The sequence below is a fragment of the Diabrotica virgifera genome, chromosome 7 (genome assembly GCF_917563875.1).
Source record: "Diabrotica virgifera virgifera chromosome 7, PGI_DIABVI_V3a".
NCBI lineage: Eukaryota > Metazoa > Arthropoda > Insecta > Coleoptera > Chrysomelidae > Diabrotica > Diabrotica virgifera.
The window spans coordinates 24,316,257-24,335,131 of NC_065449.1; the positions used below are offsets into that span (position 1 = coordinate 24,316,257).

The 18,875-nt window shown below is 34.5% G+C and overlaps 1 protein-coding gene across 1 annotated transcript in view; it reads left to right on the forward strand.

Annotated features, from left to right (window-relative positions):
• Nucleotides 1-18,875, forward strand: part of LOC114324795 (serine protease gd-like) — a 66,264-nt gene that overhangs the window by 46,256 nt on the left and 1,133 nt on the right. Inside the window, exons 5-8 of the mRNA XM_028272642.2 lie at nucleotides 3,254-3,505; nucleotides 6,701-7,042; nucleotides 10,043-10,309; nucleotides 17,878-18,036. Of these exons, the coding sequence (XP_028128443.1) occupies nucleotides 3,254-3,505; nucleotides 6,701-7,042; nucleotides 10,043-10,309; nucleotides 17,878-18,036 (1,020 nt within the window). The remainder of the gene's footprint in view (nucleotides 1-3,253; nucleotides 3,506-6,700; nucleotides 7,043-10,042; nucleotides 10,310-17,877; nucleotides 18,037-18,875) is intronic.

Genomic DNA, 18,875 nt, shown 5'->3' on the forward strand with positions numbered 1-18,875 from the left:
GTGTCCTACCGCAGCCTTAGAGGCAATGCTAGACCTTCTTCCACTACATTTACATGTACAGAGGATCGCTCTAGAAAATTCCTATAGGCTGACACAGACTAAATCTCTAAAACCCGGTGACTTAACGGGACATCTTGAGGTATTAAGGGCTGGAACAACCCAAATCATGAAGATGCCTACAGACGTAATGCCTGCAAAACAAGATTTCGAACTCGCGTTAGATGTTATTATTAACGACCGCGAGTTGACAGAAAACGAAATCGCTCAAATCACAAAAGGTGCCCTCACTTACTATACTGATGGGTCAAAAACAAACGAAGGAGTAGGAATAGGGATCACAGGTCCTAATATTAGGATATCCGCAGCCCTTGGAAATGCTCCAACAATATTTCAAGCAGAACTAATAGCAATAGAGTTCTGTGCTCAAGAGTGCCTAAGAAAAGGCCTCAACTCAGCAAGAATATTTATTGCATCTGATAGTCAGGCTGCTTTTGAAGGCTCTGAAGTCCACAACTTACGAGTCAAAAATAGCCTGGAATTGCAAACAATCCCTTAAACAACTGGCTAGTCGCAACAAACTAACGTTGCTATGGGTGCCAGGGCATAAAGGAATTGTCGGAAATGAGATTGCCGATAGTCTCACAAAGGAAAGATCTTGTACTCCTTTCATCGGACCTGAACCATTTTGTGGCATACCAAAAAGCCGCATAATGGAAGAAGTTCGAAAATATGAAAAGGAACTCAGTGCAGCCTACTGGAAAAATGTTCCAGGCCAAAGACAGGCAAAAAGGTTATTACGACCCTCTGCCCGCTACGCGAAATTACTCTTAGAGCTTCAGAAATCTGATCTCAGAGTAATCACAGGAATTCTCATTGGACACTGCTCACTCAGATACCATCTCTGTAAAATGGGCATACTGGACAGTGGGACATGTAGATTCTGCGATGAGGCAGATGAGACGTCAGAACATATTATCTGCAATTGCAGAGTAATTGTTCGGCAACGCCATAAATATCTGGAACAGGTATTCCTTGATACTGATCAGATTACAAACCTAGCTCCAAAACGGACAATGGACTTTCTTAGAAGCCTAGACCTTTTGGACTAAAATATAGATGTAGGGTATACACAAAAGATCTTATAGGTCGCAGTGTAGTAAGGTCAACTGGGCCAATCGACCCCTTTTGCAATCTACAATTGTCCCCAAAAAACCCCAGAGTAATCTGTTTGCATCAATTTAGTATCAAAAACCCTCGAAACTTTAGATGACGTGCCTTAGCAGTGGCACCAGGTGCTCCGGTGATACGTTCTGATGGCGTATTCATCGTCAGCGACGCCAGAAACCAACGAGTAACAAAATCTAGCATTTACACTAATTTTGACATGTTTATGCGTTTTAGATGTATTTTATGCACTTTAAAATGCAACTATACATTTCCACCCATTTTTCTATAGTGGACTTTTGTCTGACATCATCGTGAACACAATGCAAAAAGTTGGTCTCTAGATGTTGTATTTAAAAATCGATTTATTTGCTTAATGCCTTGTTCTAATCACTGACTTTTCCAAATCCCCAAATACAAAATTTTCCCCAATAATTTTTTTAACACGTATATCATACAATATTTTTTCTACAAACGTCTTATATATCAACAATAATTATAATTTATTCATTCTCAATTGCAGGACAATATCTACAAAAGCTTTACTTGAACTTGACTGACATTCCATTTTTATATTTTTTTACATTACATCAAAACTGATCAAAATCATAACAACTATAGAATAACATCTTACTTTTATTGTGGTATATTCTATCAAATTTTAATAGTTTTTTTCTACAAACGTGTTAAAAATGCAAAAATACAGTTTAAATTAAATTTTAAAAAACCTTTTAAACCACCTTTTTCAAATTGCTCAAGTTGTACTATTAATAATAATGCTAATAAATGAAATATAAATATTTTGACGTTTCACAATTTGACAATTATTTACTTTTAACTGCAGTGTCTTAAAATTTTTAAAGCACTAGTGCTTTAAAGTAGCATTTTTAACGCTCCCATTGAGTGCTAAAAATTGCATTTTTAACACAGTTGTAGAAAAAATTAAATAAGTCCAAATCACTTATCGCTAGCTGATACAATAAGCTTTGAACTTGAATTTAGGCACTTCATAGTTTCAAAAATATTATTTTTTACTTATGTTTTTTAACTTAGAAAATCGTCATTTTTCGAATTTTTTCAGCTTTAAATTGTTTATAACTCGGAAACTTTAGAGGAAAATGACAAAGGTTTAGAGGTTTAGAGGAAAATGACAAAAGACCTTTTTTGTTTCCAGTGATTTAAAGATACTAAAATATTGTCTACTCGGGCCAAAAAAAAATAGGTATAGGGAATATAAAATGAAAAATAATCAGTATTTCTTAAGGACCTCAAAACGCAAAAGATATACAGGGTGTTCTATTTAAAATAAGAAAGTTCATTAGATTTCCAGAAAAACTGAGCGGTTTCCGAGAAATTACCGTGTTTCCATACTTTATCGCTACCCTGTATAATTATACTATATAGGTGGTTAATTGTGGATCTATCGGCTCTAAACCCTGTCTGTTTTTTGGCTGTAAGTCAGTAAACTCGTCTTCAATTTCATGTTTAATAATGTTTTCATATATTCTACTGAAGGTACTAGTAACAGACAATCGTTATTACCTAAGTACCTATTTTCTGCAGTTACCTTTGTTTCGCTTTTTCTAAATTGCAGGTATTATCCAAAATGTTTTCCATTCCTTAGTTGGTGCTCACTCGCTATTTATGCACTGTTCAAATAGTTTTCTTACATTATAGTATAGTTCATCTCGTGTGTATTTTTGATCTTTTCAACTGGTGTATCTTCAGACCTAGCAGCTTTTCCGTTCCTAAGTTATCTACATATTTATTTGATTTGTTTTACATTAATCCGCAATTATTCTCCTTTATTTTCATCGTTCTGGAATTCTGCTCTATTTTCTGTCAATAACTTTTCAGTGATTCTTCCATTTATTTTATCGAAGGTTTCGTAACTTTCGGTGCTTTTTCTTCTACGTATAGATATGTATTTATTTTGTTACAATTTTTACCCAGCTCTTATCTTTTGTTATTTTATTTCTCGTCTTGCTTTAGCCCGAGCTTGTTTTCTCAATTTCGTAACATTGTTAATTTAGTCATTTTTTAATGCTTTAGTATAGTTTACTGACTAAAATAGAAAACTTATTTACAGCTTCGTTTCATTTCTACGAAATAGACCAATACGGAAACGAAAAGCGACCAACATACACTGAGAAAAACAAATTCAACTTCAACCCCACGCTACCACCGAACCAGTTCAATTTTCAACCGAAACCGCGTCCTCAAAAACCAGCCACCGAAAGTTCTTCAGATGTTTACAACGAAAATCCATTTTTCACTAATGGCAATATTTATAATACTGGAAATAATGGGCAAACACCGAATACGGGCAGTATTGTTCACAGTAAGTGCATTTATTATGTTTTATTTATCTCATTTTTCTTTTGAGTTTCTTCTTCTTTAAGTACCGTGCCCTTTTAGGCGTAATAATTCATCTGCTGATAAACCAGTCCAATGACGAAGGTTTCGAAGCCATGAGCATTTCTTCCTACCAATTCCTCTTTTTACATCGATCTTTCCGTTGAATATTAACTGCTGTATCCTGTACCTGCTACCTCTCATTGTACGCCCCAGATATTCACGTTTCCTCTTTTTTTCATCTTCATTAAGTCACCTTCGCCTTGACCTACCCTAATAACACAAAACATTCCAGGAATGTTCCTAGAAGGTACACACAGGACATTGAAAACATTTCTGGAATGTCCCCAAAAGCACACGAACGTCCCTGGAAAGTCCCAGGAAAGTGCTGTGTCAGCATTTTAAACATTCCGTGAATGTCTTGTTGGAACATTCCATGAATGTCTACGAATGTTCTTTGAACATTCACAGTATATTGTTTAGACTGAATGTCTTGTTGAAACATTCCATGAATGTCTACGAATGTTCTTAGGACATTCAAAGTATATTTTTTAGACATTCTCTGAAATATATCGTCAATAATGTGACAATATCTCCTATATGTTTTTTCATGAGTTTGCAGGAGACGAAAAACATTTTTTAATGTCACCTCCTGTTTTCATTCGTAAGTTTTAACTTTAGTAGCGTTTTGTAGTAAATAGATAGTTGAATTTACTACAAAACAAGTCAAAAAATATATGAAAACAGAAGGTGGCCCAAACAAGTTTTTCATCTCCTACAAAATTCATGAAAAAGCAGATAGGAGGTATTGTCACATCACCGACGATATACCAGAAGTATATGTGGCCATACCAAATAATACATCCGTGATAAATCTAAACATTTTTATTGCACAAAATCTTGTCATATATTTTTTTCCATAATCGCCACTACGATGACGATTCATTGTATTGAATTGTACATTACAATTACAATCTGGTCATAACTCTGACCAATGAGCAATTTTAATTTAACCTAAATTACTACTGTTCCTTAAAATGAAGAGCTTACCCCATAGCGTCTCTTATCTAATCTAACAGGCACACAAGCACTATGCTATGCTCTGCTTTTCTAACCGCACTATTCTAACATACACAGACACACAAGCATTATGCTCTGCTTTTCACTATCACCTATCACTCAAACTAGTTCAAAAGGCTTTGTCCTCTTCAATCTTCTAGTGTGCCCAGTAGTATCAAGGAGCTGGATTTCCTCAATATTCTTGTAGATACTTACGAAGTTGTTGCTTGTGACTTCCAACTTTACTCCAACTTTAAAAACAAATCCAGCTGTAAAATGTTTATGTGCCTGGGGGCTTTTGTATGCATTCATCTGCTGCTTAGAGTAGTAACTGTGAGACTCCACCAGATATGTATAAATATCTATAATAGTAATTTGGTGGAATGCACTTTATGGTAAAATAATCCAATTCTGACTGAATTGTATATGGATCTAAATCCCCAATTTTTTTCAGCTTCAATAAATATCTAAAACAATACATGAAATAATGTTATTGCTTGCAAAATTCATCAATATTGATAAATATTAGAGAAAAATGAACAGTAAATAAAAATTGTTTCCCCTACCTTTCTCCAAACATCTGGAGTTTCCAATAATAATTTCCTTAAATAATCACTTTGCAGTGTGGTAAAGTTTATAAAGTTCACAAAATACAGCAAACGAAATCCAAATGAATCCAAAATAGACAAAATACGACGATAAACAATGAAATAAAATGATATTACAAACATAACCTCTGTAACCTGTAACTTTTTGTATGCCAACCAGAACCAGAAGTCACGTGGTTTGGATTGCCTAAATACATATATACACGCGCGGCAAATTTGAAAATGAATGCAAATTGAATAGTAAATGGCCTCTCTTAAAATATATGACATTGGTAGTATGTTCATAGAATGTCTTGTGGTAACATTCCATCAATAACTTAATCAGATGTTCACCGAATGTTCCTTGAATGTCCAGGACATTCAAACATTAATAGAACTTTGATAGTACATTCCTGGAATGTTTTGTGTTGTTAGGGTACTCTGTTTAAGACTTCTCGGTTTGAAATGCGTTGAACCCAAGATATTCTGAGCATTCTACAATATGACCACATATCGAAGGCTTCTAATTTGTTCATCATGTTAACCATCCAGATTTCACATCCATATTATAGTAACACATGGTACACCTAACATTTTAGGAACTTGATTCTTAGTTGTAAATTCAGCTGATAACTGCTCAGAATAGCTATAAGTTTCACAAATGCCCCTCCTGCAATTTCTATACGAGTTTTAACTTCTTCATCCGGATTAAGTGTCTCGTTTATCCAGCATCCTAGGTATTTGAAAAATGGTTAACTTTTGTTATCGGTTCATTACTGACAATTAGTTGCATAAGGCCGACGTCTTGTTTGTTAACCACAAATAACTTAGCATTTATTGTATTTATGCCAAGTCCGTTATTGGAGCATTGTCTAGTGACTTGATCAATAAGGAATTGAAGATCTTCGATACTTTCAGCCATGATCGCGGTGTAATCTGCATATCTGATATTGTTAATAGTTTCTCCCCCGATTCGAACTCCACATTGCCCTTCCAAAGCTCCGTTAAAAATTGTTTCTGAGTAAACGTTAAACAAAGTTGGGGATAGCACACAACCCTGTCTGACACCTCTTTGAATGCAAATTTTGTCTGTATATTTGCCGCCTACCAGAATAGAAGCTTCTTGATTCCAATATAGATGTTGTAAAATTCTCAGATCTTTATCATCTATTCCAATCTTTTCTAGATAGATATCATGTTGAACCCTATCAAACGCGTTTTCAAAATCTATAAAGCAGACGTAAATTGGTTTCTGTACTTCCCATTATCGTTAAAGTAATATTAGCATTGAGAACAATTCTTTCCTTGTTCCCAATCCTTCTCTAAAACAGAATTGTTTGTTTCCCATTGTCTCTTTCAAGATAAGATATCTTTAGGATTTGACGATAAAGATACAATTTTGTTGCAGGTGGAATCTTTGAGAGTCCACCATTCAACTCCTTACAATAATATAGGGAAGATCGTAGAAAAGATCGTAGGAAAGATCATAGTCACCTGATTTTTGTTGCATTCAATACAAATTTATTATTTTTCAGCAACTAGGCCAACTCCACCACCCTTTAGGCCAACTCCAGCACCCTTAAGGCCGACGCAAACCATTCCTGCCATAGCCACACACACGGAACCACCTCGGCCTTCAGAACAGTCAATAGACTTCCCAGAAGACATCGAACTGGCATCGAAAGATAGCGTACAACCTGTCAGGCCAATGGACGATGTGTGTGGACAATCTTTGACGACCAATCATTTGATTTTCAATGGAAAGCTTGTACCAAGGGGGGCTTATCCGTGGTTGGTGGCCGTTTTTCAGGTGAAAACTACTGGTGTCAACTATATTTGTAGTGGATCGCTTATTTCAACCAAACATATTGTTACTGGTAAGTAAAATAACTATTATCGGCCTGGATCCTGCGTACCAAAAACAGTTGATTAATAGGAAGCTGAAAATTTGTTAATAGCTTAACGGTGTCTAGTCAGACAAACTTTGATGCACGGGAACACTGGAACAATGGAAGTTTTAATTGTGGAACAGTTTAAAAATTTGGAACGTCAGATTACGAAAACGTTCCATGTACTTTGTCGGACAGAATATCCAATTGATTAGTTACCCTTTCATTAAACTCTCACTCATTAAAATGCCCAGCTGATGATAAACACCAGTCTGATTTTTGCATGAAAGTTTAATGAAATGGTAACACATCGATTGGAAGTTCTGTCCGACAAAATACATGGAACCTTTTCGTAGCCTCAACGTTCAAAATGTTTAACCTGTTCCACAATTAAAACTTCCCCTGTCCCAGTGTTCCCATACATCAAAGTTTGTTCGACTAGACACCGTTAAGCTATTACTAAATTTTCAGCTTGCTATTAATCAACTTTTTGTTGGTACGCGGGATCCAGGTCTATTAGTTTATTATTACTATTAATCAAATTAAAGTGTGAGGTATATCAATGGTTTCTTTCTTATTGTCATTATTAGATTGTCCATTTCTCCTTACTTACACTTTTACACGTATCTATTATGCTTTTCTTTGTCCATATTTAAAGCTCCTTAATAGCTTAGCCTTCTTGACACGGTTCCACAGCCTTGAAAGTTGTCTGTTCATGTAACCTGATGCTTCTGGACAGAATTATTTTACCCTAAACTCATACGACTCAAATAATTTTTGAGCTTACAGTGTCCAGTCAGTAGTCCTACTTGTTTTTCATGTGCCTTCTCCTGATCATGGTTGGCGATCATCAACTGGAATTATGCTAGAATCCAGGGAACTTGAATCTTTTGCTAATCGTATAACTATGCGGGTCTCCGTAATGTCAAACAGAACAATATCCCTTCGTTGGCTCAGTGTAGATGGTCTTTAAGTTGTGATGGAAACACCAAATAATAGTAGCAGAGTTTATTGATGAGACTTACACTATGGATGTTGACCCGGGGTACTTTGAGTAGAGACTTAAATGATGAGCGTTGAAGACAATCACTCGCGTTAATGAATTAATAATAATTGAATTTCTAGACAAGAGATCTTAGTTTTATATAAGTTTAAATTGGGTCAATGTAAACACGGGCCCCGCGTGATTTTGTGTATCTAATTAAGGTAAATTGTTTATCTTATGTCAGCAACTTTTGGCTGATGTCCAAATTATATTATTGATAATTGACCAAATGTGTATGTAATTTAATTAATTACGTGTGTGTGTTTAATAACAAATAAATGCATTCGATCTACTGGGTGATAAAATGATACTGTCCAATTTCGGATATGAATACTGAATATTTGATATTGGACATACTGCGGAATCGGGCAAAAACTGGCCCAAGTGTCAATACACAAAGTTTACATATAAGTATTACATAAAATAGTCAAATTCAAACATGTTAATAAATAAATAGTTTAAGAATAATCAACAAACTTCCAACCGTACTCTAGCTATCAATGTCCGACTCTATCTCTAGATTAAAATTAGGGCAATTGGATGAAAATGTGGAGAGTGGGAGGTCGGCCTTTGAAGTCATTGGCGTAAGTTTCGCAGTCACGAGAACTTCATTCGTCCAATATCTCGCCTTTCTTCGATTATTCCTTCAATAATTAACTGCCGAAAACCATACTTTTTATTTCTATAGATATGGCCAAAATAAGATAAATTTCCTCGCTTTACTGTTATCAATAATTATTCTTATTTTTAAGCATTCTTTCCGAAATTTAATCATTTCACATTTCATACTCTCCCGATCCATGGAATTATTAACAACCGATGCTACAACCACACCTCAAAAGACTCCAGACGTGACAAGGTTCTCGCCTTGCCCTCTTGCACTTGACTGCGTACAACAGGGTAGACAGTACATAACATATAATGGCCCGCCATCCAAAAACATCGCACCATCTCATCTGATATCTACTTATTCACCTCTTACCTGCAGTAGCTCGAAAAACCCATGTTGTACTGAACTAGATTCTTATATTCTTAAACCAGGATGTTCTTCTTCTTCCTGGGCATCGGTTTCCATATATTCTTCCTTGCAAGATCACTTAAAGTACTGATGGTAGTCACTACCTCTCAGTTCATCTTCATTCTACTGAAGACCTCATCATTTCTGACTTGGTCAGTCCACGGGATTTTAAATATTCTCCGATATAGCCACATCCAAAATACTTCTAATTTCAATCTGCACGTATCTTCGAAGGTCTACAATTCAGCACCATAAAAAATGATAAAGAGAAGACGTAGCACCGTAGTATTCTTACTCTGACTCTAATAGAGGGTTGTAGCTCTTGAATAAGACCTCCATCAGGTTGAAGGGAGTAAAACCTTCGATAAATTTTCTTTCAGAGCCGAGATTAAAGGTTAGAGGAGAAAAATATAGCCTTACCTCACTTCACGTATGGTTTTAAAATATTCAGTGTGTTCACATTCAACTCTGAGCTTTGTGATCTGATTCCAGTACAGGTTTCTAATTATTTTCAGATCTTGGTTTTTAATTCCTGCTTCTTTTAGTATTGGCATCATCTTGGCGTGCTGTACATGATCAAAAGTTTTCTCGTAACAACAGTGTACTATAAATACATAGATATAATAACCTGTAGATTATGGCCGCTCTGTGCGTCGAGGTGTAACGCCGATATCAACGACCCCATTGGTCAATATTCATTTTGAGTGGTCTAGCCATCTTTGTACGTCATATGAGCGGTATCTCTTAGTAAAAAGAGATAGATAGACCATCGATCGACTGCCGCGCGTTACGCTTTTTTGCTCAGTATGCCTTGTCTACGATTAACATGTCTTTGGTACTATATCAAACAGGTTAAATATATCTGTAGCTTAAGTCAGTTATTAAGCAAATAACGGTATTATTAATATTATCTATTTTACTTCAGCTGCTCATTGTGTGGAGATCGACCACAGAAAACTTCGACCTCAAGAGGTACTACTGATCCTGGGAAAACTGAATATCCACAAATGGATACCAGTACGAGGAGAAAAGATAGTGGAACCGGAGTCCATACACATTCATCCGGATTACGAAAGCTTAACCAGTGACGCAGACATAGCTGTTTTAATTCTTGGAGAATCACTACAATTTACTAATTATATACGACCTGTGTGTCTTTGGATGGGAGATACGGATTTAAATTATGTCGTTGGTGAGTCATTTTAAAGAATAAATGTAATAAAGATAGACAGTTAAAGGTTTAGTTTTGATACAGAGACCACCACCATCCGCTTATGCACATTTTGTCCTCTTGGACTCCTCAGAGCGATCCGTGGTGTGCTCTGAATCCAAACCGAATCTCCCTGTCATGTCAGCCAATTATTAAAAACAACTTGTAACAGACGCACTAGCGACATCCAATACAAAATCCAAAGAGCCAGATATCTAATCATTTCTTACATATAAATTCTAATTCATTTCTTCATATCTGAACAATTTCTGGTAGCAATCCTAAATCCGAGCCTTCAACAATTTACAAAGCAAACGGACGATAACTGAATAAACGTGGGAAATCTACAATGTGTATTTCACGGCACGTCAATTTATCAAGATAAAAATCCAACGAATTTGATTCATAGTATATATATAACAGTTTTACCCTAAGGTGTACGAGAGTTACTCCCAGGCTTACCCCTAAGAGTTTACACTTAAATTTCATGTACAAATTTTCCCCACTTTTTTTTGTCTCTTGCTAATATTTTTGCTTCCGTCCACGTTTTTCCTCTCTTCTTAAGTGTGTCTCCAATCACGTCATCCCATGTTTTCCTTGATCTGCCTCTTCCACGTTTGTGTTGAATTCTTGCTTCCCACACTTGTTTGACTGGTCGGTTGTCATTCATTCTCTGCAAATGTCCCCACCAACTTAATTGTTTATTTTCTACAACCTCCAACACAGACGGAATTTCTAATTCTGCTCTGACATTTAGGAAGTACTCTCACAATTTGTACTTACTAGTTCCCACGCCACTGGGTTCGGTGAATTACTGGTTGCCTACACAGCTTAGCACATCTAGCGCCAGAAGTTAGTTACAATTCAACCTTTCGGATAACTAACCTCTACCCACTGTTAAAAAATCAAGTTATTCGTCGTAGAACAGGTTCTTTTGCAACCATTAATAATTCTGAATATACCTTACCCGTTAAATACCACTTTCACTACAATTTTACACCAATTTAGTTCGATATTATCCGATATCGAATTAAATATCGGAACACCTATTTTTGTGTTGTTGTCTGGACAGTGGCGTATCTCTATCTCATCTTGATTCAGAGTACTTAAAGAAATTCTAGGAGTATTGAATACTAGGAACTAAATTCGTTTGGATTTTTATCTTGATAAATTGACGTGTCGTGAAATGCATATTGTAGATTCCTTACGTCTCTTTATTTATAGTCCGTTTGTTTTATAAATTGTAGAAAGCTCGGATTTAAGTTGTTATCAGAATTTGTTTTCCAACGTAAGAAATGTTTAGATATCCGGTTCTTTGGATATCGTTTTGCTTAATATACAGTGATGACCGGCAAAATAACGCAAAAGAGGGAAAAATAATACGGATAAAACTAGTAGAGGTGGAAAATTATTGGTATAAACCTATAAACATTTACATTGCATTACTATAGTTCCCCCTTTGTACATCTTCCCTGCCATTTCCAACTATCGAATGTGAAAAGTGGTACTTTTCAGGAGAGCAAAATAACTCTTTTTTAGAGACTCCTAAATTATCGCATTGACAAATGGGAAAATTTTTATATTTTTTGTATGTACCTAATGTTTAATCCTTGTTAGATTGATAACAAATTTGAACTGCTTATTATTTTTTTCTTGTAAAATTATTGAGCAAAAATCGTAGCCATTTTAAAACCAGGGAAACCTAACGATCTACCAAAAAATTATCGTCCAATTGCACTTCTAAGTATGGTTTACAAACTTTTTGAAAGAATGCTATATAATAGAATTAGCCAAACAATACTTCAACATATACCTGTGGAACAAGCAGGATTTCGACCAAACCGCAGCTGCACAGACCAAGTCCTAGCACTGACTAACTACATAGAAACAGGCTTTCAAAAACAACTAAAAACATCTACTGTTTTCATCGATTTATCAGCAGCGTACGATACCGTGTGGAGACAAGGGGTAATATATAAATTTATGCGAGCGATTCCATGCAGAAAGATTACTGATGTCATTAATACAATGCTTTGCAATAGAAGTTTTCAAGTCATCATGGGCGATAAGACCAGTACTCAAATGAAACTGAACAATGGTCTTCCACAAGGATCGGTGCTGGCCCCTCTACTCTTTAGCCTTTATATAGCAGATATGCCTGAAACCATATCAAAGAAGTTCGGTTATGCAGATGACTGGGCACTTGCTACGAGCCATGAAGAAATGGAGACTACTGAGCAAATACTAACAAACGACCTGATTATCCTCGGGAGATATTTCCGACAATGGAGATTACAGCCCAGTACCTCCAAAACGGAAGTATCATGCTTTCATTTAAACAACAGATTGGCTAATTACCAATTAAAAATCCACTTTGAATACAGACTTCTCAATCATACTAAATACCCAAAATATTTAGGTGTGACACTCGATAGAACGCTAAGCTTTAAAGAACATCTTACAAAGATGACGGCAAAACTTAGAACACGAAACAATATTATACAAAAGTTATGCGGTACCACATGGGGTTCCTCAGCGAATACACTTAGGTCGACAGCACTGGGACTCGTGTATCCAGTTGCAGAGTATCGTGCACCGGTATGGCTCAACAGCCCACACACCAAACGGTTGATGCCCAACTAAACCAGACTTTACGTATTATATCAGGTACAATTAAGACCACACCAACGTATTGGCTACCAACACTAAGCCACATAGCCCCCTCAAAAATCCATCGAGAACATGCTCTTGTCAGGGAGTATAGAAAAATTAACGCCGATCCTGTACTCCGCTCTCACGTTGATATTAACGGCAGAGACATAAGTAGGGAGCGGATATATATGCGATCAATTTTGAGGAAATATGCGCATATATATGCAGTAAAAAATTACAAAATATGCGCAAGGTATGCACAAAAATTCAAAAAATGCGAATTTCGAGAAACCACAAATTTTCTGTCCTATTCTATTCTAGGGAGTTCTTTTATAGGGGGGGGGGCGGCAATCTTATTTATTATCTTTCAAATAAAATCAATTTTTTATATATACAATTTATTCACATTTTTTACAAAAACTGATACCAATAGTTACCTATTTAAAATAAAACAGCAATATCACTATATATATCTTGGATTATAATTCACTACAATGTGTTTTTCCAATTTTTTTTACGAGGAAACATTTTCTTTGATCAGAAAAAATATTTTTATAACTTGAAAAACTACTTTCAACATCAACAGAAGTAATTGGGGCGTATTTAAAATAACTTGTTAAAGCCGTAAATTCTGCACCAAAATCAATTTCAAAATTTACATTAAAAATTTCGCATATGTCCTCCAAAGTTTTAAAGCCATTATTTTTTTCTAGAACCAATTCTAATTTCTTTTTAACTGAATTATCGATTTCACCGGGAATTTTCGAAATGTTTGCTTTAAAATTTCTAACTATTTCGACGGACTCTGTTAAAGACATTTTCCGCTATAATGCGTCTTGATAAAAAATAGCTGATTTGTCAATGAAGTTGTTTTAACAATATGTTCTGCCTTTATAATAGCACCACTGTCTTCGGCGTTAAATTCTAAAAGCAATTCCTTAATTGCGACAAAATGTTCAGCATAAAAAGTTGCAGCCTCCAACCAAGTTTCCCACCTAGTCAGTACTGGTTCGGTAGGTGAAGGTACATTAGGTAATTTGTTTCTGTACAATTGGACCCGTAAAGGACTTTTGACGAATACTTCACACTACTTACCTATTAGTACATTTACATCAGGGAATTATTCACCCCTAATATATTCCGTTAACAATTTCCGTTAGAAAATCGTAAAACTATGGTTCCAGGTGTAAATTCTCTTAACAATAGGAGATTTAAAAGAATCACCAGAATTATAGGTACCTACTAAATAATAATAAAAGTAAATAAAATTCGGATTTCCCGGTAAACCATCCTTCATAATTTTAACATCCTACAATCATTTTATAACGGCGTACTTAAGCACTAAATAAGTACTTTGTGTAAAGATCGGGTATTTTCTAAGAAAAAATGAAAAGGCAGTAAATGAGCCGTCTCTCTTCAGGTAGTTCTCGAATTAATAGATACGACAGCCTGTGCGGGGAAATATTTTGTGTCGAATTAAAAAAAATTTTTGGACTTAAATGTTTTTAAATAGGTACAAAATATGCATGTTTTTTTAAAAATATGCAAAATTTAGTAAAGTTCTCAAATATGCGAAATATGCATGCAATATGCATTTAGCATAAAATCCGCTCCCTAGACATAAGTAGGCTTCGTTCAAGAAAAAACCCTCTCGATTCTGCAAGGATACTAATTGAAAGGAATTTCGAAATAACCGACCGTTGGCAAGAAGATTGGGAGAAGAATGCTCCACCTGACATCCGAAATATGCCATGTATTACAAGCAAACCAGAGGGCTTCAATCAACCAAGACGGATCTGGACTACACTAAATAGAATTAGAACCAACTGTGGTAGGTGCTCTGACTCACTTTTTAGATGGGGAAAAATACCTTCTCCAAATTGCGATTGCGGTGCTGAAAGACAAACGGTTAAGCATTTGGTGGAGGAATGCCCCATCACATCGTACAGTGGCAATTGGTCCGATTTTTTAATGGCGACCAATGAATCGATTCAATATATTTATCAACTAAATTTTCGTTTATAAAAATTAATTATTATTATTTTTTAATGTATTGTGATCTTTATTTTTATACAAAGACTGTGATAGAGCCATACGCTAAATAAATAAATTTTTTTCTTTCCAAAAAATCATATTCGTTACTTTGCTTTTTGTATTAATCAAAGATTTGTTTCGGTCCGATGATTCAAAGTAGCGAATGTATAATAGCGAATAACTGTATAATCAAATAATGAAAATCCGTTAAAATGAAATCATAAACTGCCTCACAAGAATTTCTTGGAAGCGATACTGAAACAAAATTCGCACTAATTTTAAACACGTGCATTTTATTCTTCTCAGCAATTTAGCATTTTCGACAGTTTACAGATTATAATTGAATAACTGTTGAATTTGTTACAATAGAAACTAAGGAATGTGACACATTCGACATTTAGCGTTGTAGAAATATACCTTTAGTTATATTTATACAAAACAAAATATCGAATATAACCATTGTCGTCAGTTTGCAGTCAACCAAATGAAAAAATGTTCATATTCGATGGTATAAACAGCATATTTCCCGCGCTCCTAATCAAGCTATAATAATAGTGCAGTAACTGAAGGTTTTCACCTCCGATTTCGGTGAACCTCTATCGATTTTTATAAAAATTGGTGAGTAGTTAGAAGAGACCTCAAGGAACAAAGGTGACATGGTGCCAACTTGCGCTTTTATCCTGGGGTGGATACCACCCCTTATCGGGGGTGAAAATTATGTTGTTAAAAATAGCCCCAGAAATCGATAGAGGGACAAATTATAAGTAAATTTTTTTATACATAATTATTAAAATAAATCAATACTTTTTGAATTACTAAAGATCAAAGATTTTAATTTTTCGTGAAAAAATGCATATTTCAAAGTGGTTTTTCATAAATGACTCAAAAACTATTATAAGTTTTTCAAAAAAGTTATCATTACCAAAATTGAAGATAATAAAACATGTTATACGCCTCTTACTTAAAAAACCATTGAATATTAAATCAAAGTGGGTTATAGGCAATTAAATGTATATTTTTTCGGTGAGTACTCAAATTTAAGTATTCATGTTTAAATAACGAGAAACGGTGCATTTTATAACATATACTTATCAAACACTTGTCAAAGTACTTAGCAATACCTATCAAATGAACTTTAGAGGTAGTTGAAAGCACCACAATTTAGCAAGTTATGATGAAAATAAAACAACCCTTTCGATTTTTTTAGGAAAAAGTGAAATATAAAACATGTGCAATTTCCACAAAAGTTCAAATTTACGACAATCCCTATAAATCTTTCTTTATTATAGCGTAAGTAATGATTTCAAAAACTTTGACTGGTTTAGAATGCATATTTTTGAAAAAAATATGATTTAAAAAAATCAGGATATTTCATATTTTCGTAATTTTCGTTTTTTTTTTGATAATAACTCCAAAAATACTCTATGTACGTACAAAATTATGAAGAACCAAATTTTAGTTTTTTCTTTAATAAATGTTTTAGTTTTTAGTGTTCCTGTAACATAACGAATAACCGAGATGAAAACGTTTAAAGCCTTAATTTTACGGCGAGAGCCATGTAACACGGGCCTTTTAACTTTTATCTTTTAAAAAAAGTAAGGGATTTAAAAGATTAAAATTATTTTAAAGCCCTTGAAATTACCTTTCAAATGGTATTTAGTCAAATTGGATATCATAAAAATTAACGGATTTATTCTAAAAAAACAATACATTTTTTTAAAAAATTTTTGGAGCATAAATTTTTAAACGTTTTTGGAGAATAAATTTTAATAATATCAACTTCTTCGACAGCTCATTTGATAGATATTTGTGAGTACTTTGACAAACATTTAGTAAGTATATGTTAAAAATGCATCGTTTACCCGTTACTTAAGCTTGAATACTTAGATTTTAGTACTATCCGAAAAAAATATACATTCAATTATCTATATCTAATTTAAGTTAGTAATAAACGATTATTCGGACAACAAATTTTTTTTTCAGTTTATTAGCTTCAATTTTGGTAATTATAACTTTTTTGTAGAAACTTATAGTTTTTGAGTTATTTATGAAAAACCGCTTTAAAACACGCATTTTCTCTACGAAAAAGTAAAATTTTTGAGCTTTAATAACTCAATAAGTATTCATTTATTTTAAAAACTTGATATTAGCGATTTAGTTTAGAATTTGTCCCTCTATCGGTTTATGGGGTTGTTTTTAATAAAATAATTTTCACCCCCGAGAAGGGGTGGCATCCACCCCCAGCATAAAAGCGCAAGTTAGCACCATGTCACCTTTGTTTCTTGAGGTATCCTCTAACCACTCACCAATTTTCATGAAAATCGATGGAGGTTCAACCAAGTCGGAGGCAATAGCTCATTTCCACCTTCAGTGACTGCACTATAACGAGAATTTGTACAAGATGTATCACGTATTATAATGCGAGGGCAAGTTATCGAATCTGAAAAACCGGATTTTTCACATTCGATAGTTGGAAATGATAGGGACGACATTAGCTTTAGAACTGGTTGACTTCAGTCATAATTATAGGTATGACATCGAAAAACATTTTTTTTAATTTCCCATGTTAGAATAAATTATTGAATAAATTAAGAGAGATGCTAGTAAAAAGCATTAATTTTGAGGTGGGAAACACTAATGTCTAAAGGTGGGAAATATAGTAATGTCATGTAAATTTATATGTTCCTATCGACAATTTTACACCTCTACTAGTGTCATCACTTTTTGTTTCACAACGTAGTATGTTTTCCATTATTTTCCATCTGTATTTAGTGTTTTCCTTACTAACTGAAGATATTAAATATAGAAATATGAAAAATATAGCTTTATTTATGGTTTATAATATCATATTATATTATTTTTAGGCCATTCTGGTACAATTGTTGGTTGGGGAAAAGATGAAAATGGTGTTCTAATGACAGAAGAACCAAAGCAAACAGATCTACCTGTAGTCAGCCAAGAAAAGTGTTTAGCTAGTAATCTCCAGTTCCATTATATAACATCAAATAGAACATTTTGCGCGGGTAAGTAAACACAGTTGACTACATTAAAAATTCAACTTTGTACCAATTTTATTTGTACCATAAATAACTAAGCACAAAATATCCACAACACCTCCGGAAATATAGAGAGAAGAACAGAGAAGTTTGGACTATTACACCGAAAAAAAAAATGACCAATGGGAAAGGTCATTTAGAAGTATAAAGCAGAATATGGGAGGATCAAAAAGTTGAGAAGCCTGCAAAATTGTGAAATCGTTACGAAATAACAAGAAAGAGAAAACATTTATACAACACTTACAGGACGACGACTGGGGGAACCACCATAAAAATTTACTGATAGAACAAAGACCAGAATTCAGCTTGATAGAAAAAACAATGATCACAGAGGAGAAAAAATTATCATAATAGACAAAGAAATGCAACAAGTAATACATTGTATGAAGAACAATAAAGCTAGATGACCAGGAGTAATTGTGGTGGAGCTTATCAAATATGGAATAGAGAAAATAAGAAGAATGATATGCCGAATCATGGAAAGAGCAATAAAGAGAGGACATTCCTAAGCAACGGCAGGAAGCACATATAATGTCGATATAAAAAAATAGAAAAGAATGCTAAAAGTACAGGAGAATAAGCGTCACCGCTGTAATGGAAATACTGTACGGCAGGAAAATCAATAACAAAATAGAGAAAAGTATGTAAGGTAAAATCGATGAAGAGCAAGCAGGATTCACACTAGGGAAATCATATCTGGATCATATGTATACAATATACCAGACAATAGAAAAGAAAAGAGCTGAGAATAGTGATGTATACACGGCGTTTGTAGACCTTAGGAAGGCATCCGACATCTTGTCCAG